Here is a 19,929-nt window from a genome sequence, read left to right on the forward strand (position 1 = left end):
CTGAGACTAAATGTGTGCACCACTATGCCTGGCTTCACTGAAGTTTTTTTTTTTTTTTTTTTAAACAGCTCTTCAAAGATAGTAAATTCAGAGATCAGCTGAAAAGAAGCAGGTTTTGGTATAGATAAAATTGACATATGTATCATTTAGCAGTTACTGGACATTTAACTGAAATACATATAACTCTCACTTGAGAGGTAAGGCAAGAAGATCAAGAATTCAAATTAATTCTCAGCTGTCTGGCAAATCTGAAGTAGCCTAGGCTGGAGAGATCCTGCCTCAAAAAAAAAATTAAAATGTTAAAAGTTCTGTAAGGTATTTAAGTATCTTGTCAGTATTGGCTTGTTCCATAGGAGAACCCAAGGGGATTTGCCTGTGAAAAATTGAATGCACAGCATGTGTGATTCCCGTCCAGGGAAGCTGACCAGGCCAATACAGCTGTTCTTGGCTTTCTTGCAGAGGGATTTGTTCAGAGGCTGCACAGCTGAGTCTGCACTGGGAGTTGCTTATGGGGAAGTGAACGTTCCTGCTAATGGGGCACACAGTGTTTAGCAACCTAGAAATCTTCCTTGTTGGCAGATCTTAAACTTCCTTGCTTCATACATGCATGCATGGGTCTTGAGACATCGAGAAGTTGTGGTTTTTGAGGGCTCATGGGCTTATAAGCCCCACCAGCGAGTTCTCCAGCATCAGGCAAGGCAAATGGACTGTGGAAAAAAATAAATTCTTTTTTGTTTCCCTCCCTGGATCTCATTTCTACTTTTCCATCCTGCCGAGGGAAGCCAGAGTCTGTTAGTCACTGAGTCCTCGTCCTGCCTCCTCTTCTCTCTGCTCCCCCTTCTGGCTGTGGATTTACTTTTTCCCTCCCTCTCGTCCTGCCTTTCTTTTTAAACAGGATCCTTCTATGTCATTCATGCTGGCTTTGGATCTTATCTTGCCTTAGCCTCCCAAGTATTACAAGTATAAACTTGAGCCACCACACCCAGCTAAGGTGACTTTCTTGGGTGTTGACACATATTTGTAAATATGTGTTTCTCTGAACCAAAACCAAGAGTCTTACCATGACCAGGCCTTCAGAAAATACAAATACACATAGTCTTAGTTTCTTCTGCCTGACATTCAGCCATGTATGTAATGTGAGTGGTTCCTGAAGATGAGCCTTCCATGCCATGCTGCCACCATGTCAAAGAAGTGAACTGTTTCTTTAGATGTTTAGCTTTTAGATGTTTTGCCGGCACGATCAGTCCCATTTCTTTTCAGTCTAGGCACTTCTGGTCTGAATTTGGGCAGATTCACCCAGAGTGAGAAGTTGTGGTGTTAATGCTTTCCGTATACCGCTGTAAGATTTCCAAGGTGGATCACAAAGAGGGTTAAGCAGGCTAACAGGCTTTCCTTATGAGAAATTATTTTCAGCTGTTCTTTCTGCCTTGCCAAGCCTGCTCTGCTTCCTATAGGAGATCTGATGATGCTCTGTACGGTGCTGCCCCCTACTGGTTCTTTTTGATGCTTCTGTCACCATGTTCTTTTAAACAAACAAAAAGATTGTGAGTTAGGCAGGTCAGGTATGCCTACCTGGTATATGGGGAAATTGAAGCACAACTGGCCTTACTTGTTGATTTGTTTTTCCAAAATGAAACCATTCATAGAAGGCATAATTGAACTAAAATTCAATTTAAATCTCTTGTCTGTTTTACCATTAGTACTCTAGTCCTTGATAAGTTCAGTATCATATTCTAAAAATTAAGGTACTCACTTGTAGAATTCATCCTTTTTTTTTCTCCATTGGAAAGAGGATGGAGATAATGGATCTTGAAAGGGTTGAGTAAATTCTTTTTAAAAGATTGATTTATTCATCTATTTTACCTCTATGAGTGTTGTGTCTCTATACCAGAAGAGAGCATCAGATACAGATGCAACATGTGGTTCCTGGGTATTGAACTCAGGATCTCTGGACGAGAAGTCAAGTGTCCCTAACCACTAAGCCATCTCTCCAGCCCAAGTGAATTCATTTTTGAGTTCCTGTCCTGCGTGGCGTTCTCTCATTCAAATGCTATGACCACTGACTCCTTGTATAATGCATGTAGTTGTAGAAAGATGTACTCTGGAGCCAGACTCTATAATCTGCCTGATTCTGCCTTTAATATAATAGAATAATCTGAACCTTTAAATGTCAAACTCTGAAACTGGGAACACCTTTGATCCCAAACATTTCAGAAGAGGGATGCTCAGCCCATGTGGATCTATCTTGTAGGATTGTTGTGTAGATTAAATGAAATAAGGCATATAAAAATTTTAGAGATTGATGGCTCAGTGATTAAGAGCACTGACTGCTCATCCAGAGGTTCTGAGTTCAATTCCCAGCAACCACATGGTGGCTCACAACCATCTGCAATGGGATCCGATGCCCTCTTCAGGTATGTCTCAAGACAGCTATAGTGTACTCATATAAATAAAATAAATAAATCTTTAAAAGAAAAAACATACAAAAAAAAATAGAGCAAGCAAAAAAGTATATTTACGTATAGACCACAACAACCAACTTTCTTTTTTTTTTTCAGTTTATTGATTTTTATTTTATGTGTAGTATGCCTGCATGTATGTTTGTGTGAGGCTGTCAGATCTTTGAGTTACATACAGGTGTGAGCTGCCATGTGGGTGCTGAGAACTAAACCCAGGTCCTCTGGAAGAGCAGTCAGAGCTCTCAACCTCGGAACCATATCTCCAGCCCCAACAACAAAATTTTCATTGAATATTTATACATAATGCCTATACAACATTTAACACTCCTAAAGGGTTTTTTGTGTTTGTTTTAAAAGATTTATTTATTTTATGCATATGAGTAGACTGTCGATGTCTTCAGACACACCAGAAGAGGGCATCTGATCACATTAAGGATGGTTGGGAGCCACCATCTGGTTGCTGGGAATTGAACTCAGGACTTCTGGAACAGCAGTCAGTGCTCCTAACTGCTGAGCCAGCTCTCCAGCCCCCCCCCCTCCCTTTTTGATCTTTAGAATCTTACTGTGTAACACAGTCAGGCCCAAAACTTACAGAGATCTGCCTTCCAAGTGGTGGAATTAAAGACATATACCAACACACCTAGCTACTTTTCCAGACTTTAAAAAAAAAAATCATCGGGCTGGTGAGATGGCTCAGCAGTTAAGAGTGCCGACTGCTCTTCCAAAGGTCCTGAGTTCAAATCCCAGTGACTGCTCTTCCAAAGGTCCCAAGTTCAAATCCTAGCAACCACATGGTGGCTCACAACCATCCATAACAAAAATCTGATGCCTTCTTCTGGAGTGTCTGAAAGACAGCTACAGTGTATACACATATAATAAATAAATAAATAAATCTTAAGAAAAAAAAAGAATTGAGAAACCATCAACTACAAGCCAAGTTCAAAGTCAACTAGTGTGACAAGACACCCAGACTCTAAAAATAAATAAAATATTAAAAAAAAATCATCACAGGGGACTGAGAGTTGGTTCAGAAGTTAAGAGCACTTGCTCTTGCAGAGAGGCCAGGTTCAGTTCCCCCTACTTACATGGTGTCTCACAACCACCCGTAACTCCAGTTCCAGGAGCTTCAACAGTTCTGATATCTAAAAGTATCAGGCACACAGGTGTGCACATACATACATATAGGCAACACACACAAAGCTGCTTTTTTTTAATTAAAAAATAATCACACAGCTGGGTGTGATGGCATATACTTGTACTACCAAGTTGGGGAGGGGGATCCTGAGCTCAAGGCTAGCCTGGGTTGTATGGTGAGGCTAGTTCCAAACAAATAAAAGTGCAAAAACCCCTCCCCAAGCAGTGCTTCAAGGATATGCAGGAATAATGGAGAAGAGCAGGTTTCCTGGAAGAACATTCTTTAGTTCTTCCACAGCCCTGTCTCCTGCTCGGCCCACTTAGGTCTTGACCTCTGAGCTGGAGCTGAAGTGGCCTGGTTGCAAATGGGCATTTTTTTCCCAAGCATCTTATTTGGTGTATACAGCTTTTTGATACAGTTGGCCTCTTCCTTTTTGACTATTCTCTTCCTCTAGTTTCTATGGTGACATTTTGGCATGGTTTTTGTTTGTTTGTTTGTTTGTTGTTTTGCTTTTAGACAGGGTCTCACTTTTAAGAGCACTGACTGCTCTTCCAGAGGTCCTGAGTTCAATTCTCAGCAACCACTTGGTGGCTCACAACCATTTGTAATGGGATTCGATGCCCTCATCTGGTGTGTCTAAAGATAGCGACAGTGTAGTGTACTCACATATATAAAATAAATAAACCTTTAATTAAAAAATAAAGAAAAGAAAAGAACAAATTTAGTTTTCAGGTATTCCCTCTTCCTGTTTTTACCACCAGCGCAAACCTTTTTGATAAGTCCTGACTGGGCTTTCTTTCTCTTTCACAGTATATCAACTCTGGGAACCTGGAGCAGCTGCTGGACAGTGACTTGTATTTACCGTGGACTGTGAGAGTGAAACTGGCCTATGACATAGCAGTGGGCCTCAGCTACCTTCACTTCAAAGGCATTTTCCATCGGGACCTCACATCAAAGGTGTGAAGGCTTTGCTTTCATAACTGTTGAGGAGCACAGGGGTAAAAACAAAAAAAAAAACAAAAAAACAAAAAAAAACCTGTGCTTATTAAGAAATCTAGAACTATGGGGAATCTCTGTTTTAGATTTCACTTTTAATCAAAACATAACTCAGTATTTCTAAAGATTAGCTATAACAGTTAACCTTTAGAAAGCATCTACCTGGACTAAGACTCTTAGTTGGGAGGGTGCTTGCTTAGTCTGAACAAAGATTTGATCTCTAGCACTAGATAGTTTAAGCAGGAGGATCAAAAGTTTATGATCAATCTCAGCTACATAGAGTTCAAGGCCAGCCTGGGTTATTTAGATCATCTCTAACAATCAAAACCAAATCGGCCTCCGGCTGCTCAGAGCAGCCACTTTGAGTGTGGAGGCAGGCAACACCCACATCTCGAGAGCCTTTACATTTGCATTTAGTGCCCTGAATGTATGCTGTAGGAGCTGCGTAAAGCTTCAGCACAACTGTGTAGTCCAATCCGTTTTCTCTCCCGAGTTCCCTGAGAGTCAAGGGAACGCATGTTTGGCGTGCAGGGTGGGTCACTGTGTGCTGACCCATTTTCTATTGTGTGATTGAGTTTCTACCTTCCTGCCAGGTCTTCTTTGATGTTAGCTGGTCACTGTAGTATTGTTTTGTTGTCCAGATTGCTGTGTGACCAGGCTAGAAAAGTGTTTCTTTCAGAGAAATTTGGCCTTGTTACAAAGCAGGAACTGAAGGACTAAATGTCCCAGGATACTTCCATGACAAGACTCCCCCCCCCCCCCCCCCCCGGTATCCCCCTGAAACAGAGCTTTTCTGTGTGTAGTCCTGGCTGTTCAGGAACTTAATCTGTAGATCAGCTCGCCTTGAACTCAGAGATCTGCCTGCCTCTGCCTCCTGGGATTGAAGGTATGCGCCACCACTGCCTGGGTCCGTGACAAGGCTTTTAAAATTATTTGAACTAATGGAAGGACTGTACAGCCACCTAGCTTATGTAGTATGATGCCTGCCCAAGAGCCACATTCAAGTCTTCTAAGGTTTGTTAGAGGGTTTGTTTTGTTTTGAGGGTTTAGTTTTATACGTATGGATATTTGCCTACATGTATGTGTCTGTACTATGTGCATGTGTATGCAGGGACCAGAAGAGGGTATCAGATCCCCTAGAACTGAAGTCCCTGGTTACTGTAAGCATGTGGGTGCAGGGAAACAAACTCAGGTCCTCTGCAAGAGCAGCAAGCACCGCTGAGCCATCTTTCTAGCCTGAGAAGAGGAGCTTCATACATATCCAAGAGTACTCTCACTTTATTCCCTGCCCCGACATATACATGTGCACACATATGCTTATATGCATCTAGCCAAAATGAGATCTTTGGCTTTCTATGGAAAAAAGTATCTCTTCTAAAATGGAAGAAATTTACAACATATCACCCATATCTATATGAATGTTTCCTATGCCTGGATTCATGGATAAAGCAATAGAAAAGGTAAATTTCTAACCTATGGTTACATACAGTCTCATTGAGAAATAAATAACTAAAGGAGTTGGGTGCATGCCTTTAATCCTGAGGTGCATGCTTCAGGAGGCAGAGGCAGTGACACACAGTGACACACCTACTCCAACAGGGCCACATCTTCTAATTTTGCCACTCCCTGGGCCGAGCATATACAAACTATCACAGTATTCTTTTTGAGCTTGTTATTGTAAAAATGAATAAGCTCTCTGGGCATAGATAGGAATGCCTATAATCTCATCCTTGTGAGAGTCGGACATGATGATCACCATTTGAGGTTAGCTCAGGCTATCTAGTGAGACTACCAAGTCAAAAAATGAGGAGGGCAGTAGTGGCACACACCTTTAATCCCAGCACTTGGGAGGAAGAGGCAGGCGGATTTCTGAGTTGGAGGCCAGCCTGGTCTACAGAGTGAGTTCCAGGACAGCCAGGGCTACACAGGGAAACCCTGTCTCGAAAAACAAACAAACAAAAAAAGACCAAATAAGCAAATAAAAAGAACAAACTAAAACAACCCAAAGGAACTATTAGGTAAGATCACCAGCCTTTGCTTTTCCTAATATGACAGTAGGGATTCTATTTATCAGTGGGCTTAAAACAAAATGTAGGGAGAAGGCTCATCAGTTTTGAGTACTGGTTGCTCTTCTAGTCCCATTCTCATCTTCAGCATGGTGGCTCGTGGCCTTCTGTGATCCAGTGCCCTCTTCTGGCCTCTGCAGGCACTTAATTCACAGGGCATTCAGATGTCCTGGCAAAACACCCAAACATTTAAAAAGAAAACTTAGGGACTTACAACACTCCCTGGATAAGGAACCCTCACTGGCTTTAATAGGGCAACCCTTGTCTCTGCCTCCCAAGTACTGGGATTGTAGACACGCACCACCCCACATCAGTCTAAACTTTAAGGTGGTATTGAGGATCCTGGGAAGTGGAGAGATTTAATGACTTTTTAAAGGTCTAATGGTGGTATAGAAGTTCTCTAGAATGGAACTCAAATTGAAAAGAGTAGATTCATCTATTCTTGTTTTGCAATGCTTGGGGTTGAACATAGAGATGTATTCATGGTAGGTAGGAACTCTACCGGTGAGTGATATCACTGGCCCTCCTTTTTTATGTAACTATAACTGGTCTCAAAATTGTTGTATAGCCCTGGTTGGTCTCAAACTTAGCAATCTTGTCTCAGCATCCTTGGTGCCAGAATTAAAGGCTTGGGCCACCATGCTTAGCCTTTGTTTGCTCTTTTGTTGTTGTTGTTGTTTTTGATGATTTGTTTTTTTTGTTTGTTTGTTGTTTTTTTAAATTTTTAAAAAAGATTTATTTATTATAATCTAAGTACACTGTAGCTGTCTTCAGACACACCAGAAGAGGGCGTCAGATCTCATTACGGATGGTTGTAAGCCACCATGTGGTTGCTGGGATTTGAACTCAGGACCTCTGGAAGAGCAGTCAGTGCTCTTAACCGCTGAGCCATCTCTCCAGCCCTGATGATTTGTTTTTTATTATATATATATTGGTGTTTTACCTGCATGTATGTCTGTGTGAGAGTGTCAGATCTCTTGGAACTGGAATTACAGACAGTTGTGAGTTGCCATGTGGGTGCTGGGAATTGAACCTGAGTCCTGGAACAGCAGCCAGTGCTCTTAACTTCTAAGCCATCTCTCCAGCCCCTGTTGTTAACTCACCCACATACAGACATACATACACACATACCTAGTTTCAAATAATAAATATATTTAAAAAGCACAAAGGTAGCCGGGCGTGGTGGTGCACGCCTTTAATCCAAGCACTTGGGAGGCAGAGGCAGGCGAATTTCTGAGTTCGAGGCCAGCCTGGTCTACAGAGTGAGTTCCAGGACAGCCAGGGCTACACAGAGAAACCCTGTCTAGAAAAAAACAAAACAGGAAGCTGGTGAGATGGCTCAGTGGTTAAGAGTGCCGACTGCTCTTCCGAAGGTCCTGAGTTCAAATCCCAGCAACCATATGGTGGCTCCCAACCATCTGTAACAAAATCTGATGCCCTCTTCTGGAGTGTCTGAAGACAGCTACAGTGTACTTACATATAATAAATAAATAAATAAATAAATAAATAAATAAATAAATAAATCTTTTAAAAAAAGAAAGAAAAAAACAAAACAAACAAACAAACAAGGTATCAGAGGGTGGAAGCAGACACAGAGATGGTTCGGTGGGTAAAAGTATTTGCACCACGCTTGATGACCCGAGCTCTGCCCACATGGTAGAAGAAACTTACTCCTGCCAAGTTGTTTTGACTTCCACATGTTTGCTAGGTGCACATCTACACACACACACACACACACACACACACACACACACACACACACAATTTAAAATGTACCAGGGTATGCCGGCTCATGTTTGTAATCTAATCCTGGATTTCAGGGTGTCTGAGGATGAGGCGAGAGGATCACAAGTTCAAGACCAGTTTGAGCTGCATGGGAGATACTGTCCCAAAACAGAAGATGGGAACATTTGAGAGATGCAGGGAGTGGCTGTTAGGGCACCTGGAGTTATTACCCCTTTTTTTTTTCTTCTGAGACAGGGTCTCACTATTTATATTACTAAATGTCCTGGAACTCACTGTATAGACAAGCTAGCCTCCAACTCACAGAGATCCTCTTGCTTCTGAGCACTGAGATTAAAAGTATGTGTCACTACACCTGGTCAGAATTTCTAAAAACCAAATCAAACAGCAAATAGGACAGTAGAACAGCCCTGGAAACAGAAGTCTGAGTTGTTGGTGAACCATGAAGAGGATGAGAGAAAGAAGTAATGGATGTGAGCTGTCACTGTCTCACAGGCTGACCTAGACCTGGGGCTTTAGCTGACAAGTTGGCATAGGGCCCATCTTTTCATAGACAAAGTCAGAGATCTGGAGTGTTGATCCAGCAGAACTTAGAGACGAGCCAGCACAAGGACAGTCCTTGAAAGTCACCCACTTTACTTCTCTGGGGTCCAGGATTGATTGTGATGGAATAATAACAGGGAAGAATAGCCAGAGTACATCAAGATCAGAATAATCAGTTAATGTGTACCTGGTGTGCAATAAACAGGAGGTAACTCAGCCAGACTGGCAACAGAGAGAGGGAGGGAGGGCTGGGTTGGGTCACATGGGGCCTTGTTGGCCCCACAAATGTTTCTGTGAGCCAAGAATTCCTGCTCTCTGCTGCCTCTGGAAGAGGTGGGGTGTGGGTCTCCTGAGCCTGGAGTGTTGGGGCTATTTCCACTACAGCTATTTGGGGAGAGCTAGCTGCAGCTTGGGTTATTTATAGGTCATTTGGGGTCATTCTTTCTCTAGAGATGGCAGTGTTTGTTCAGTACCATGCCCTTAGCCTCTCCCACAAACTGACTACTAAGAATCTGCTCCAGAGATGTTCTTCTAGACTGTCACAAGAGTGGCACAGAGGAACTCGGGGAGTTAAGAAGAGAAAAAGGTGAAGGGCTGGAGAGATCAGGGTTGCAAAGATAGGGTTGCCTTCAAGGAAGGTGTGGTAGGGCTAAGGGTTCAGTGGTCGAGTAGATAGAGCACTCTCCATGTGTGAGCACTGAGTTTAATCCAAGTACCAAATACATACATACATACATACACACACACACACACACACACACGCATGCACACACACACACATACACACACACACACACACACACAGAAAAATAAACCGGGCTGGTGAGATGGCTCAGTGGGTAAGAGCACCCGACTTCTGACTCCCTCTTCTGGAGTGTCTGAAGACAGCTACAGTGTACTTACATATAATAATAAATAAATCTTTAAAAAAAAAAAAAGAAAAAAAGAAAAATAAACCTTATGCACTCCCAAATGCGTAGATCAGAAAATATTCCAAATGGAAAAAAAGAGAAAACATAAGCAAAGACTTAAAGGAGTTCTTCAAGTTTGCTAGGTCCAACTTGCATGTGACACGTTTGGGAAGGTGCATTGCATAGCAGGAGCAGGGATGTGGAAAGTGGGCCACATCATATTTTTAATGAGCAGATGCTAGGCACTGAACCAAGTCTCATGTAGGCTAAGCTCACATTGTACCACTGAGATATGATCCCAGCCAGGTCACAAACTTCTTATGCCAGGGAATTTGGTTATTATCTTTTGGTCAATGAAAAATAGTATATGTAAACTTCAGAAGCTGTCCTGAGCCTCCCTCTTTTTGCAAGATTAGGGTTGGGTTTTGGTAACTGTATACTGAGGAAACAGGGAAGCCAGTGGCCTGATAGTTTGTCCTTCTACAGTACATTATAGTAAGTTATTTGTTTGTTTGTTTGTTTGTTTGTTTGTTTATTTATTTATTTATAATAGGATTTGACACTCTTAGGACTCGCTCTGTAGACTAGGCTAGCATTGAACTCACAGAGATCCACCTGCCTCTGCCTCTCAAGTGCTGGGACTAAGGCATGCACCTTCATTGCCCGCCTACATTATAGTAAGCTTTAAGAGACAGGATTTCTGTTTTATTTGCAGAAGGATTTCTGTTTTATTCGCAGAAGTATCTTTGATTCTTAAGACCATGCTTAGTGCTGGGCAGTGGTGGCACATGCCTTTAATCCCAGCACTTGGGAGGCAGAGGCAGGCAGATTTCTGAGTTCGAGGCCAGCCTGGTCTACAAAGTGAGTTCCAGGACAGCCAGGGCTATAAAGAGAAACCCTGTCTCGAAAAACAAAAAACAAAACAAAACAAAAAAACAAAACAGAAAGTCAACGGTGGCACCCCTTTAATCCCAGTACTCAGGAGGCAAAGGTAGGTGGATCTCTGTGAGTTCTAGGCCAGCCTGGTCTACAGGGCAGTTCTAGAACTGCCAGGGGTATACAGAGACCCTTATTTGCGGGTGTGGGTGTGGGTGTGGGTGTGGGTGTGGGTGGGGGAACCTTAAAAAAAATGTGCTTTAGAAATTCAGCACTTGTGAAGTGGAGGCTGGAGAAGCAAGGTCATCCTCAGATACGTACCAAGTTCTAGGCCAACCTGGGCTCTACCAAAAAATAAAATACAGGAGTCTGAGTCCAAAATCATGGTTTTGTCTGGTCATGGTGGCTCGTACCTTTAACCCTATCACCCCAGAGGCAAACAGATCTCTGTAAGCCATCCTAGTCTGCACTTTTAGTTCTAGGCCAGCCAAGGGCTACATAGTGAGACTGTCCTGACAAACACACACGAAAACAAGAGGTAATAGCCACGTGTGAGTTCTGGCCTTCTTCAGCTGCTAAGGGCATTTCTGCCCATATTGATCCGGTGCGCACTGTGGGGAATGTGAAAGTTCCTCGTCCATTTCCTCACACTGCCCTGGATGAGAAGAAAGCTGTGTATTTTCCTCAAGTCACCCCCTATAAGCATGGCTGACCAGAGTTTATTGCCTACCTTCAGCTTTTCCACTGGGAAGATGGTAGTCTCCCATAACTGTCCTGTGAACCTGCTTCTTGTGTGCTACAAAAAGGAGAAGAGAGATTCTGGACCATCACTCGGCCTTAAGCACACATTTGTTGTTACTGTTGGATCAAATGATGACCGTTATATACTGATGTTCTATCCCTTTGCTTGTGGAGTAGGTTGCTTACAGAAACATTTAGATTAAAAAACAAAAAAACAGGGGCTGGTGAGATGGCTTAGTGGGTAAGAACACCCGACTGTTCTTCCAAAGGTCCGGAGTTCAAATCCCAGCAACCACATGGTGGCTCACAACCACCCGTAACGAGATCTGACACCCTCTTCTGGTGTGTCTGAAGACAGCTACAGTGTACTTACATATAATCAATAAATAAATCTTTAAAAAAAAAAAAACAAAAAACAAAATAAAAAACTTGTTTGAAGCCTGAAGTGAAACCTAAGGCAGTCACTCACTCAGAATCCAGAATTATCTTCTCACTTGGCCTTTTTTTGGAGGTGGGGGAGATGGGGTGTATTAGGGTTCTCTAGAGCAATGATTCTCAACCTGTGGGTCATGACTTTGGCAAAATATTTACATTACAATTCATAATAGTAGCAAAATTAGTTATGAAGTAGCAATAAAAATAATTTTGTGGTTGGGAGTCACCACAACACGAGGAACTGTACTAAAGGGTTGCAGCATTAGGAAGGTTGAGAACACGGGTTTGAAGAACAAAACTTATAGAATGAATAGATTTATTAGAATAGTTTATAGGCTGTGGTCCAGTTAGTCCAACAATGGCTGTCTACCATCAGAAGGGGCAAGAATACCGTAGTTGTTCAGTCTGATGTCTCAGCTGATCGTCTATCTATGCCAGAATATCAAAGTAGGCTCTAATGCCAGTGAGGGCGTGGCATGTCAGTGAGAGTACAAGCAAGCAGGCAGAGAGGAAGCATCTTCCTTCTATGTCCTGTATATAGGCTGCCAGCAGAGGGCGTGACACAGATTAGAGGTGGGTCTTCCCACCTCAAAGATCTGGATTAAAGTGGGACTTCCCACCTGAAATAATTTAGGAAAAAAAAAAAAAATCTGTCACAGGCGTTCCCAGCCACCTGTGTTTTAGTTAATTGCAGACATAGTTGACAACCAAGACTAACCATGGCACAGACTCTCAGTGTGTACCCCAGCTGGCCTGGAACTGCTGCCTCCCCAGGGCTGGTTAAAGGATCACAGCTAACCTCACCCCATTTTGACCTTGGGATCAGGCTAAGTGTGTGGTTCACCAATAAACAGGACAAGCTATTCTTGTAGGGAGACATGAGTGTTAACTCTGGCTGGCTGATCCCTCCTTCTAAGCTACCTTCTTTGCTTTGGGAACCCTAGAACTGCCTGATAAAGAGAGATGAAAACGGTTACTCTGCTGTGGTAGCTGACTTCGGCCTGGCTGAGAAGATCCCTGACGCTAGGTGAGTAACCCTAATGGACACCAAGCCCACAGGCAGTGGTCAGAACTAAGGCAGAATCAGGACCTGGCCACGGCTCAGGTTCACTCCTTGAATTGACTCCTCCAAGTCTATACCCATCCTTGGGAGCAACAAAACCCCAGCGATCAAAAGATCCGTGTATCTTGTTATAGTAGGGCATAGTGGCACACACCTGTAATCCCACTGCTCTCTGACTGTATGGACAGACATGGTGGCACACTCTAATCCCAGTGCTTTCAAGGCAGAGGCAGACGGATCCCTGCAAATTTGAGCCTAGTAGGGGCTTTATGAGCCTGTGTCTCAGCAACAAAGACTTAAAAAAGGGCTGGGGACACAGCCCAGTTAATATAGTGCTTGCTCACCTCGAATGCACAAATCCCAACACCAGAACTCTGAAGGGAGAAGCTGGAGGATCAATAGCTAGAAGTCATCCTCCATTATATACAGTTTAGGCTATGTGAAACCTTGGTTTTATTTTGTTAATTCCCATTGCACCAGGCACTGGCAAAGTTTCTTTCCTTCACAGTATAGGGAGGGAGAAGCTAGCTGTGGTGGGCTCGCCTTTCTGGATGGCACCTGAGGTTCTCCGAGATGAGCCTTATAATGAGAAGGTAAGTATTAGAGATTAGCCTTTGTGGCCCAGGTAAGGATCTGAGTCATTCATGCTAGCATCTGGCAGTTACCCGGTGGATGACTTGAATAGAATATGGGAAACACGGCCTAGACCTAGGCTGTTAAAGAGATGTGGGTGAGGCAGGGAAGGTATCCCACTCCTCACTCCACTGAGGGAAACTGAGCTCTGACTACTTAACCAGGCAGATGTCTTCTCTTATGGTATCATCCTCTGCGAGATCATCGCCCGCATTCAGGCTGATCCGGACTATCTTCCCCGCACAGAGGTGAGCTGCTGGCATGGAACGAACACTACGGGGATGGGTTGGCTTGACGATGGAACTGTTTTACCCTTGGGGTGGAGTGCTGGAACTACTCCATTTCTGAGGCAGCTCCCAGCTTCTAAGTGTGTGTATAATTTATGACTTTCCTGTTTGTGTCCCTTGTACACTTTTCCACCTTATTCATCCACAGAATTTCGGGCTGGATTACGATGCTTTCCAGAACATGGTGGGAGACTGCCCCTCAGACTTCCTGCAGCTCACCTTTAACTGCTGTAATGTGAGTGTCTTTCTTCACCTGGCTTTGGTCAGGTGCTGGCTGAGTCCTTTTCATTTGGTTAGCATGTAGGGAAAGGCTACACATTTGCCTCATAAGGGGCATGCCATCATTTCCCCCAGATGTGTAACACCAACCATATTCCTACTCTGATCTGTACAGGCTCTCCAGAGAGCCCTGGACCAAAGACAGAAAAAAAGGCTGTTTTTTATTTTTCAGTCCTCAGCCTGCAGGTTAAACTCCATAGCTCTCCTTGAGTGCTGACCAAGCTTTGTCAGGTTTTATTTGTTGGAGTCCTAATACTAGAGAAAACTTTAGTTACCCAATCTGAATCTTCAAAGATGCCAGAAACAGACTCACACTTCATCTTTGGGGTGAGAAGTGAACTATAGGGCTCATGGCTGGTATGGATGCCTGCAGATGGACCCCAAACTGCGCCCATCCTTTGAGGAGATTGGGAAGACCCTAAAGGAAATTATGAGCCGCTTACCGGAAGAAGAGTTGGAGAGAGATAGGAAGCTACAGCCCACAGCTAAAGGTAAGAGATCAGATCAGAACCCCAAACTTGACCCCAAAGGGAGGGAAGAGACTGTGAGACATTTCCTCTAGGGAAGGCTGGGTTCAGAAGGAGGAGGGCAGTGGTCATGGGCAGTAAAGTACTAGGCTCTCATACAGGGGTGACTTGTCACACTGCTTCCCCGTTTGCTCCCTCGTTGATGAAATGGACAAGAAAAGTATGTAATAAAATACTGCTTATATTGCCTGAGAGTAACCCAGGCTTGCTGTTCTTTAGGACCACTGGAGAAAGTGCCTGGAGGGAAGCGACTGAGTTCACTGGATGACAAGATTCCCCACAAGTCTCCACGTCCAAGACGTACTATCTGGCTGTCTCGAAGCCAGTCAGATATTTTTTCTCATAAGCCCCCACGTACAGTCAGTGTCTTGGACCCCTATTACCAGCCACGAGATGGTGCTACACATACCCCAAAAGTCAACCCTTTCAGTGCACGCCAAGACCTCAAGGGCGGGAAGGTCAAATTCTTTGACCTACCCAGCAAATCTGTCATTTCCCTTGTATTTGACCTGGATGCACCGGGGCCTGGAAGTACAACTCTGGCTGACTGTCAGGAGCCTTTGGCCATGTCTTCCAGACGGTGGCGGTCTTTGCCTGGTTCACCTGAGTTCTTGCATCAGGCTTGTCCATTTATGGGCTGTGAAGAATCACTCTCTGATGGGCCTCCACCACGACTCAGTAGTCTCAAGTACGGAGTAAGAGAGATCCCACCATTCCGGACATCTGCCCTATCAGCTGCTTCAGGCCACGAGGCCATGGACTGCTCTAACCCCCAAGAAGAGAACGGTTTTGGACCCAGGCTTAAGGGGACCAGCCTATGCACTGGGGCTGCCTCTGAGGAGATGGAGGTGGAAGAGGAAAGGCCACGAAGAGCTTCTGTCTACTTCTCTATCTCTGGAATAAGCTTGCAAACCCAGGCAAAGCAGGATGGGTGAGATGGGGGCAGGACTAGTCCCTGCCTGCCATATGAGAGGCGTTTCAGTAGTTAGGGCCAACCTAATTTTAAGCCTCTGAAATCCAGCAAGGAGGTTTGGTTCCCATGGACCACAGTGCACGTCCTAGACAGGACCAAAAAACTCTTCGTGCTAGGCTGGGCTGGCAGGTACCATGTACCAGTCCCTTTCCTACTCTTAAGTCTCTCATGCCGATTCTGGGGCATGTAAGCTACAGGATGGAAACTGGAGTTGGCAGGAGGCCGCTAGGGTGTGGCTGTTTCTTAGACATGACGACTGGGATGCCTCTTGCCAGTGTGTCTCAGACACTTGAATAATTGCGGTTTGCACTTACTGTATGTCAGACCACATCACTACATCTCTATGCAAGGGGGACAAGGCAATGTGGTGGTCAAGGATCTTTTAGCTAACCTAGTCAAAGACTTTTCCAGTTGATTAATCTATTTTCATATTTATAAAGGAGTCTTAATGTTTTGCCTCAAGACTTTCAACCTTGGCGTTGGGAGTGGGGCTGGTATTGTAGGCCCTAGGGCCTGCTCTATGTATGTGTCAACAGGTGATACAACCCTTTAGTTAATGGTTTATACTTGGACTGATTTTCTTTCCTCCTGTAGCTGGAGCTTTGGGAACAGTCTGTTCTTAAAGAGCCGCGATAAGAAATAACCAAAGAATGAAGTTGGTCAAATATTTTCATATTTCTGTTGATTTTTTTTTTAAACTTTTCCCAAAACACTTTCAGATTAAAAAAATAATAAAGTTGATGTTGCAGGTGCTAGTTAGCCTTATTTGTACCCAGGCCTCTGAGTCTGCAAAAGAAGACAGTACTGAAGTAGTCAGTGTTTGCCAGGACCTGCTCGACAACTCTGTAGCAGTTAAATGTGACATAATTAGATTAAAGACTCAAATGACTTATTTTTGAAATATGATTTTGCTGTATAGCTCTGGGTGACTTGGGACTATGTAGACCATGAACTTGTAACAGTCCTCCTGCCTTAGCCCTTAGGTTCCTGGAATGACCAACACAAGCCACTACACTCTGCCAAACATCTCTTCTCCTACTCTTCGCTTCTTTCCCTGGGCCTAGTTACCAGGCAGATGTTGGAGTCAGCTGCTGCCCCAAGCCAGCTTCATTTTCTGGTTGTGGGCTTTGGATGGACGGGAAAACTGGCTCTTGGTCACTGTGAGGGGTACAGTTTTGCCACTTAGATATACCTTGTTGTGACATTCAGGAAGCCAAGGTTCAGAGCTGCAGAGTTGAAGTCCCTGGCTCAGGCCCACATAGGCCATCACATAGCCTGTCATAAAGGCGTCAAAACCAGCACGATGCAGTCCGTCCCCAGGCACGGGGTTAGTGCTGGCTTGGTTCACCAGCAGCTCTGAGGTGGCCACATCAGCTGTTTCAGCACTTGTCCTCCTATGTGCCATCTCCAAGCTACTTGTGTGACCTTCCCTGGAGCCAGGCTGATCCCCAGCCTCACCTTCTGCCACTTTTTGTTCCATTTTCTCAGTCTCGAGGCTATCTTCACAGACCTGTTTTGTGGGAGGACCATCTTCAGCTTCCGCAAGGGTCTGTGTCCCTGGTTGGCTCTGTAAAGACCTCTTCCGTTTGTCCTTACGTCGCCGTCTCCGCCGCTTATCTTCTGCCACAGCCTCATCAGTGTCAATTATAAGGTCAATATCGTGTGACTGAGGACACTGTGGTCCCAGAGGACACCAGCCATAGGCCTGGAGGTTGGAAAAGTGTAAGAAGGGGCTCCATACATCAGAGCCTTCCCTCCCCAAGAAATGGACATTTACTCACCGAGAACTTGTCACAGATGCCAGTGGTACGAGAACGACGGCAGGTCCCAGGGGACATACAGCAGCGGTAGTCAATGTGCCCGCTCATGCTAGATGGATAGCTGCAGAATTCCAGGGCAAGATGTGGGCTGCCAGCTGCCCGCTGCTTCCCATTCTCCCGCTCACTGCAACAGCGCAAGAAGGTATTGCTTCACTAGCATATAAGTTCCACCAGAACAGGGGGGGTTGTGTTTTGTTCACTGCTGAATCTTCAGCACCTAAAAACAGTGCCTGGCATATGGTAGGTACTAGATAAATAAGTGAATGAAACAGGCTCATGCCAGGCCCCACCCCTTCCCATCAACCATGTTCTCACCATTTCCGGAAAGCGTATTCTAAGTAGGAAGCTACAAATCGGGCATGGAACTCGGCGGCATATTTGGTGTCATAGATGCCTGCTGGGAACATCTCACACAGGTCAGCAGTGAAGGTCCCCAAGTTCTCAGGCAGGTGCGCGTAGAAATTCTGGTACAGGAACACCAAGTCTATAAGGCCATTATGTAGCACCAGGGGCCGTCGGGCCCGAATCAGTTCAAGGAACAGCGTCCGTACCGACTGGCTCTGGCTCTCATCTCCCTAGGTGGAAGGGGAAGGACAACGATGCCCAGTCAGCACCCAGTCAGCACACTTAACCAGGTTTCCCACTGGGGAAGCACCGCCTCATTATCTAACCCCGCCCTGCCCCTTCCACAAAGGTCTTGTTTCTCGAGCCTTGTCACACACATGTCCCCCACCCCCCACCCCCCAGGCCTATGCAAGCAAGAAATAAACCACACGGGACTCGAACTCAAGGCCAGAGGAAGCTGGAGAGCTACCTTGTCATTGCCCTTATGGTAGGGGATACCCTGGGCGTACTGCCGGTTGAAGTTGAAGCCATGCTGTACCAGGAACTGCACAGACTTCGGTTCTATAACGTACTCCTCTATGCATAGCAGGGTGAGATTGAACACTTGAGCCAAGTAAGAATTTTCACCCTGAAAAACATGAGGATCTACTTTACCAAAAACTGGGAGGAAAAATTTCCACCATTAAGATCTCAACTCTCAGGCCCCATGCCTCCCTCAGACCTGGGATGAAGGTAATTCCTACCTTATCTGGTTGCTGCCTGAAGCAGGCGAGGCCCAGGGACAGGACAGAACGGGTCCTGGCAGCATGACACACGGCCTTGTAACGTTCCTCAATGCACCTTAGAGTTGGGTTTGGGCATGAGTTAGTTTCACAAAGAACCCAAACTACCAGGGCTGGCAGTCCCTAGCTTCTGGGTTGAGACCTACATATTTGTTAGAGCTGGGATCACAGGCAAGGCTTATACTTACTGGTTCAGCAAACTCTTCCTATCCCCGAGCCCACTCAGCTCCTATGGGTGGGTAAAGGAAGTGTGGTTATTTTCCACACCCATCACCAAACACTTCACAGCCACCTGCCCTCCCTTCCTCCCACTCCTCACCGTGTCCACAGCCACAAAGCTAGCTGTCTTTAAGGCTAGCAAGAGTGATGGCCATATCTCCTTGAAGTTGTCACTCTGCACGTCTACCACAGGAACCCGAACCACAAACTCCTCTGCAGGTTGTGTGTTTTTGTTGACACCACCTGGGGATAAGGGCGTTGATGGATTTAGATGGTTTCACAAGGTCCCTGTGGAGCAAACACCAAGCTAGATGTGGGCAAAGGGGTGCCCACTGACAAGCTTTCACTTAAAGATTTTACATCTACCAGCTCTAAACACAAGCTCTGAAATGGGCAGTGCCCTAAATTTGGAAAAAGGGCATCTGTGTCTTTTAGTGCCTTTATGTGGGACTGGGAAATCATTTCTTTTTTGCATCATGATCAGGAGAAAAGTGGACTAGATAACCTTTGAGGATTCTTTATCCTCCAGCCTGTAATCCCAGGACTAGGGAGCATTAGGCTGAAGGACCACGAGTTCAAGGCTAGCCTACAGAGCATGCTCCTATCTCAAACACAAACCGATCCCATAAAGCCACATATACATGATGCCTCAACAGCTACCGGAGTGCTCCAAAGTTAAACCCAAGCTCCACTTACTGTGGACGACTACGCACTCTGGTATTACCGACTGACAACCACCGGCTCCGTCCAAAACACACCACCCATCCCACCTCACTGCTCCACTCTACAACAGTTCGGGTTTTGCAGTTGCACGCGCTGCACACTGGGAGTTGTAGTCTAAGATAGCTGAGGCAAGAAGAACTACAGGCCTGTCTCCGAGCTACCGGGCCGAGGCTTTTCCCTCCCCAGGACCCCTTAGGCTTCTGTGGCCATCCCTGGGGAGCCGCTCACCGTCAGAGGGCGTTGGAACTGGAGGCACATCATCGTCACTGTCCGCGGCCATGACGCCCCTCGCCAGCCTTCTGGAGGTACGCAGAGACTTCCGCTTCGTCTCCAGAAGCGACACGGATCTAGGATGGGGCGGGGTCTCGGCGTC

General features: G+C 45.2%; 2 protein-coding genes across 5 annotated transcripts in view; one reads left to right on the top strand and one right to left on the bottom strand.

Annotated features, from left to right (window-relative positions):
- Positions 1-16,565, top strand: part of Tesk2 (testis-specific kinase 2) — an 83,340-nt gene extending 66,775 nt beyond the window's left edge. For 2 of the 3 annotated variants that reach the window (XM_030253443.1, XM_006503008.4), the window contains 7 exons: positions 4,405-4,551; positions 12,850-12,932; positions 13,477-13,561; positions 13,766-13,849; positions 14,037-14,123; positions 14,541-14,658; positions 14,914-16,559. In XM_030253443.1, coding sequence (XP_030109303.1) covers positions 4,405-4,551; positions 12,850-12,932; positions 13,477-13,561; positions 13,766-13,849; positions 14,037-14,123; positions 14,541-14,658; positions 14,914-15,629 — 1,320 coding nt within the window. In that variant the 3' untranslated portion in view covers positions 15,630-16,559. Of the gene's footprint in view, positions 1-4,404; positions 4,552-12,849; positions 12,933-13,476; positions 13,562-13,765; positions 13,850-14,036; positions 14,124-14,540; positions 14,659-14,913 lie in introns of all 3 variants that reach the window. The other variant, NM_146151.4, reaches the window with a different exon arrangement.
- On the bottom strand, positions 16,320-19,918 carry Toe1 (target of EGR1, member 1 (nuclear)). Of its 2 annotated transcripts, none has more exons than NM_026654.2 (8): positions 19,785-19,876; positions 18,934-19,076; positions 18,803-18,843; positions 18,576-18,672; positions 18,302-18,460; positions 17,803-18,062; positions 17,449-17,611; positions 16,320-17,372 (listed from the first exon to the last, which is right to left on the bottom strand). In NM_026654.2, the coding sequence occupies exons 1-8, from the start codon at positions 19,834-19,836 to the stop codon at positions 16,752-16,754; spliced, it is 1,536 nt and encodes a 511-aa protein (NP_080930.1). In that variant the 5' UTR covers positions 19,837-19,876; the 3' UTR covers positions 16,320-16,751. The 2 variants fall into 2 exon arrangements, with proteins under 2 accessions (NP_080930.1, XP_006503416.1); XM_006503353.4 differs by having other exon boundaries at positions 16,323-17,372; positions 18,934-19,121; positions 19,785-19,918.
- Positions 19,919-19,929: the final 11 nt, after the last annotated feature.

Source organism: Mus musculus, chromosome 4 (assembly GCF_000001635.26).
Source record: "Mus musculus strain C57BL/6J chromosome 4, GRCm38.p6 C57BL/6J".
NCBI lineage: Eukaryota > Metazoa > Chordata > Mammalia > Rodentia > Muridae > Mus > Mus musculus.

Coding starts and splice junctions, on each gene's coding strand:
- Toe1 (NM_026654.2), bottom strand. CDS start 19,836: ATGGCCGCGGACAGTGACGATGATGTGCCTCCAGTTCCAACGCCCTCT. Junction 19,077..19,784: donor AGTTCCAACGCCCTCTGACG/GTGAGCGGCTCC, acceptor CCTTATCCCCAG/GTGGTGTCAACAAAAACACA. Junction 17,373..17,448: donor GCATCTGTGACAAGTTCTCG/GTGAGTAAATGT, acceptor TCCAACCTCCAG/GCCTATGGCTGGTGTCCTCT.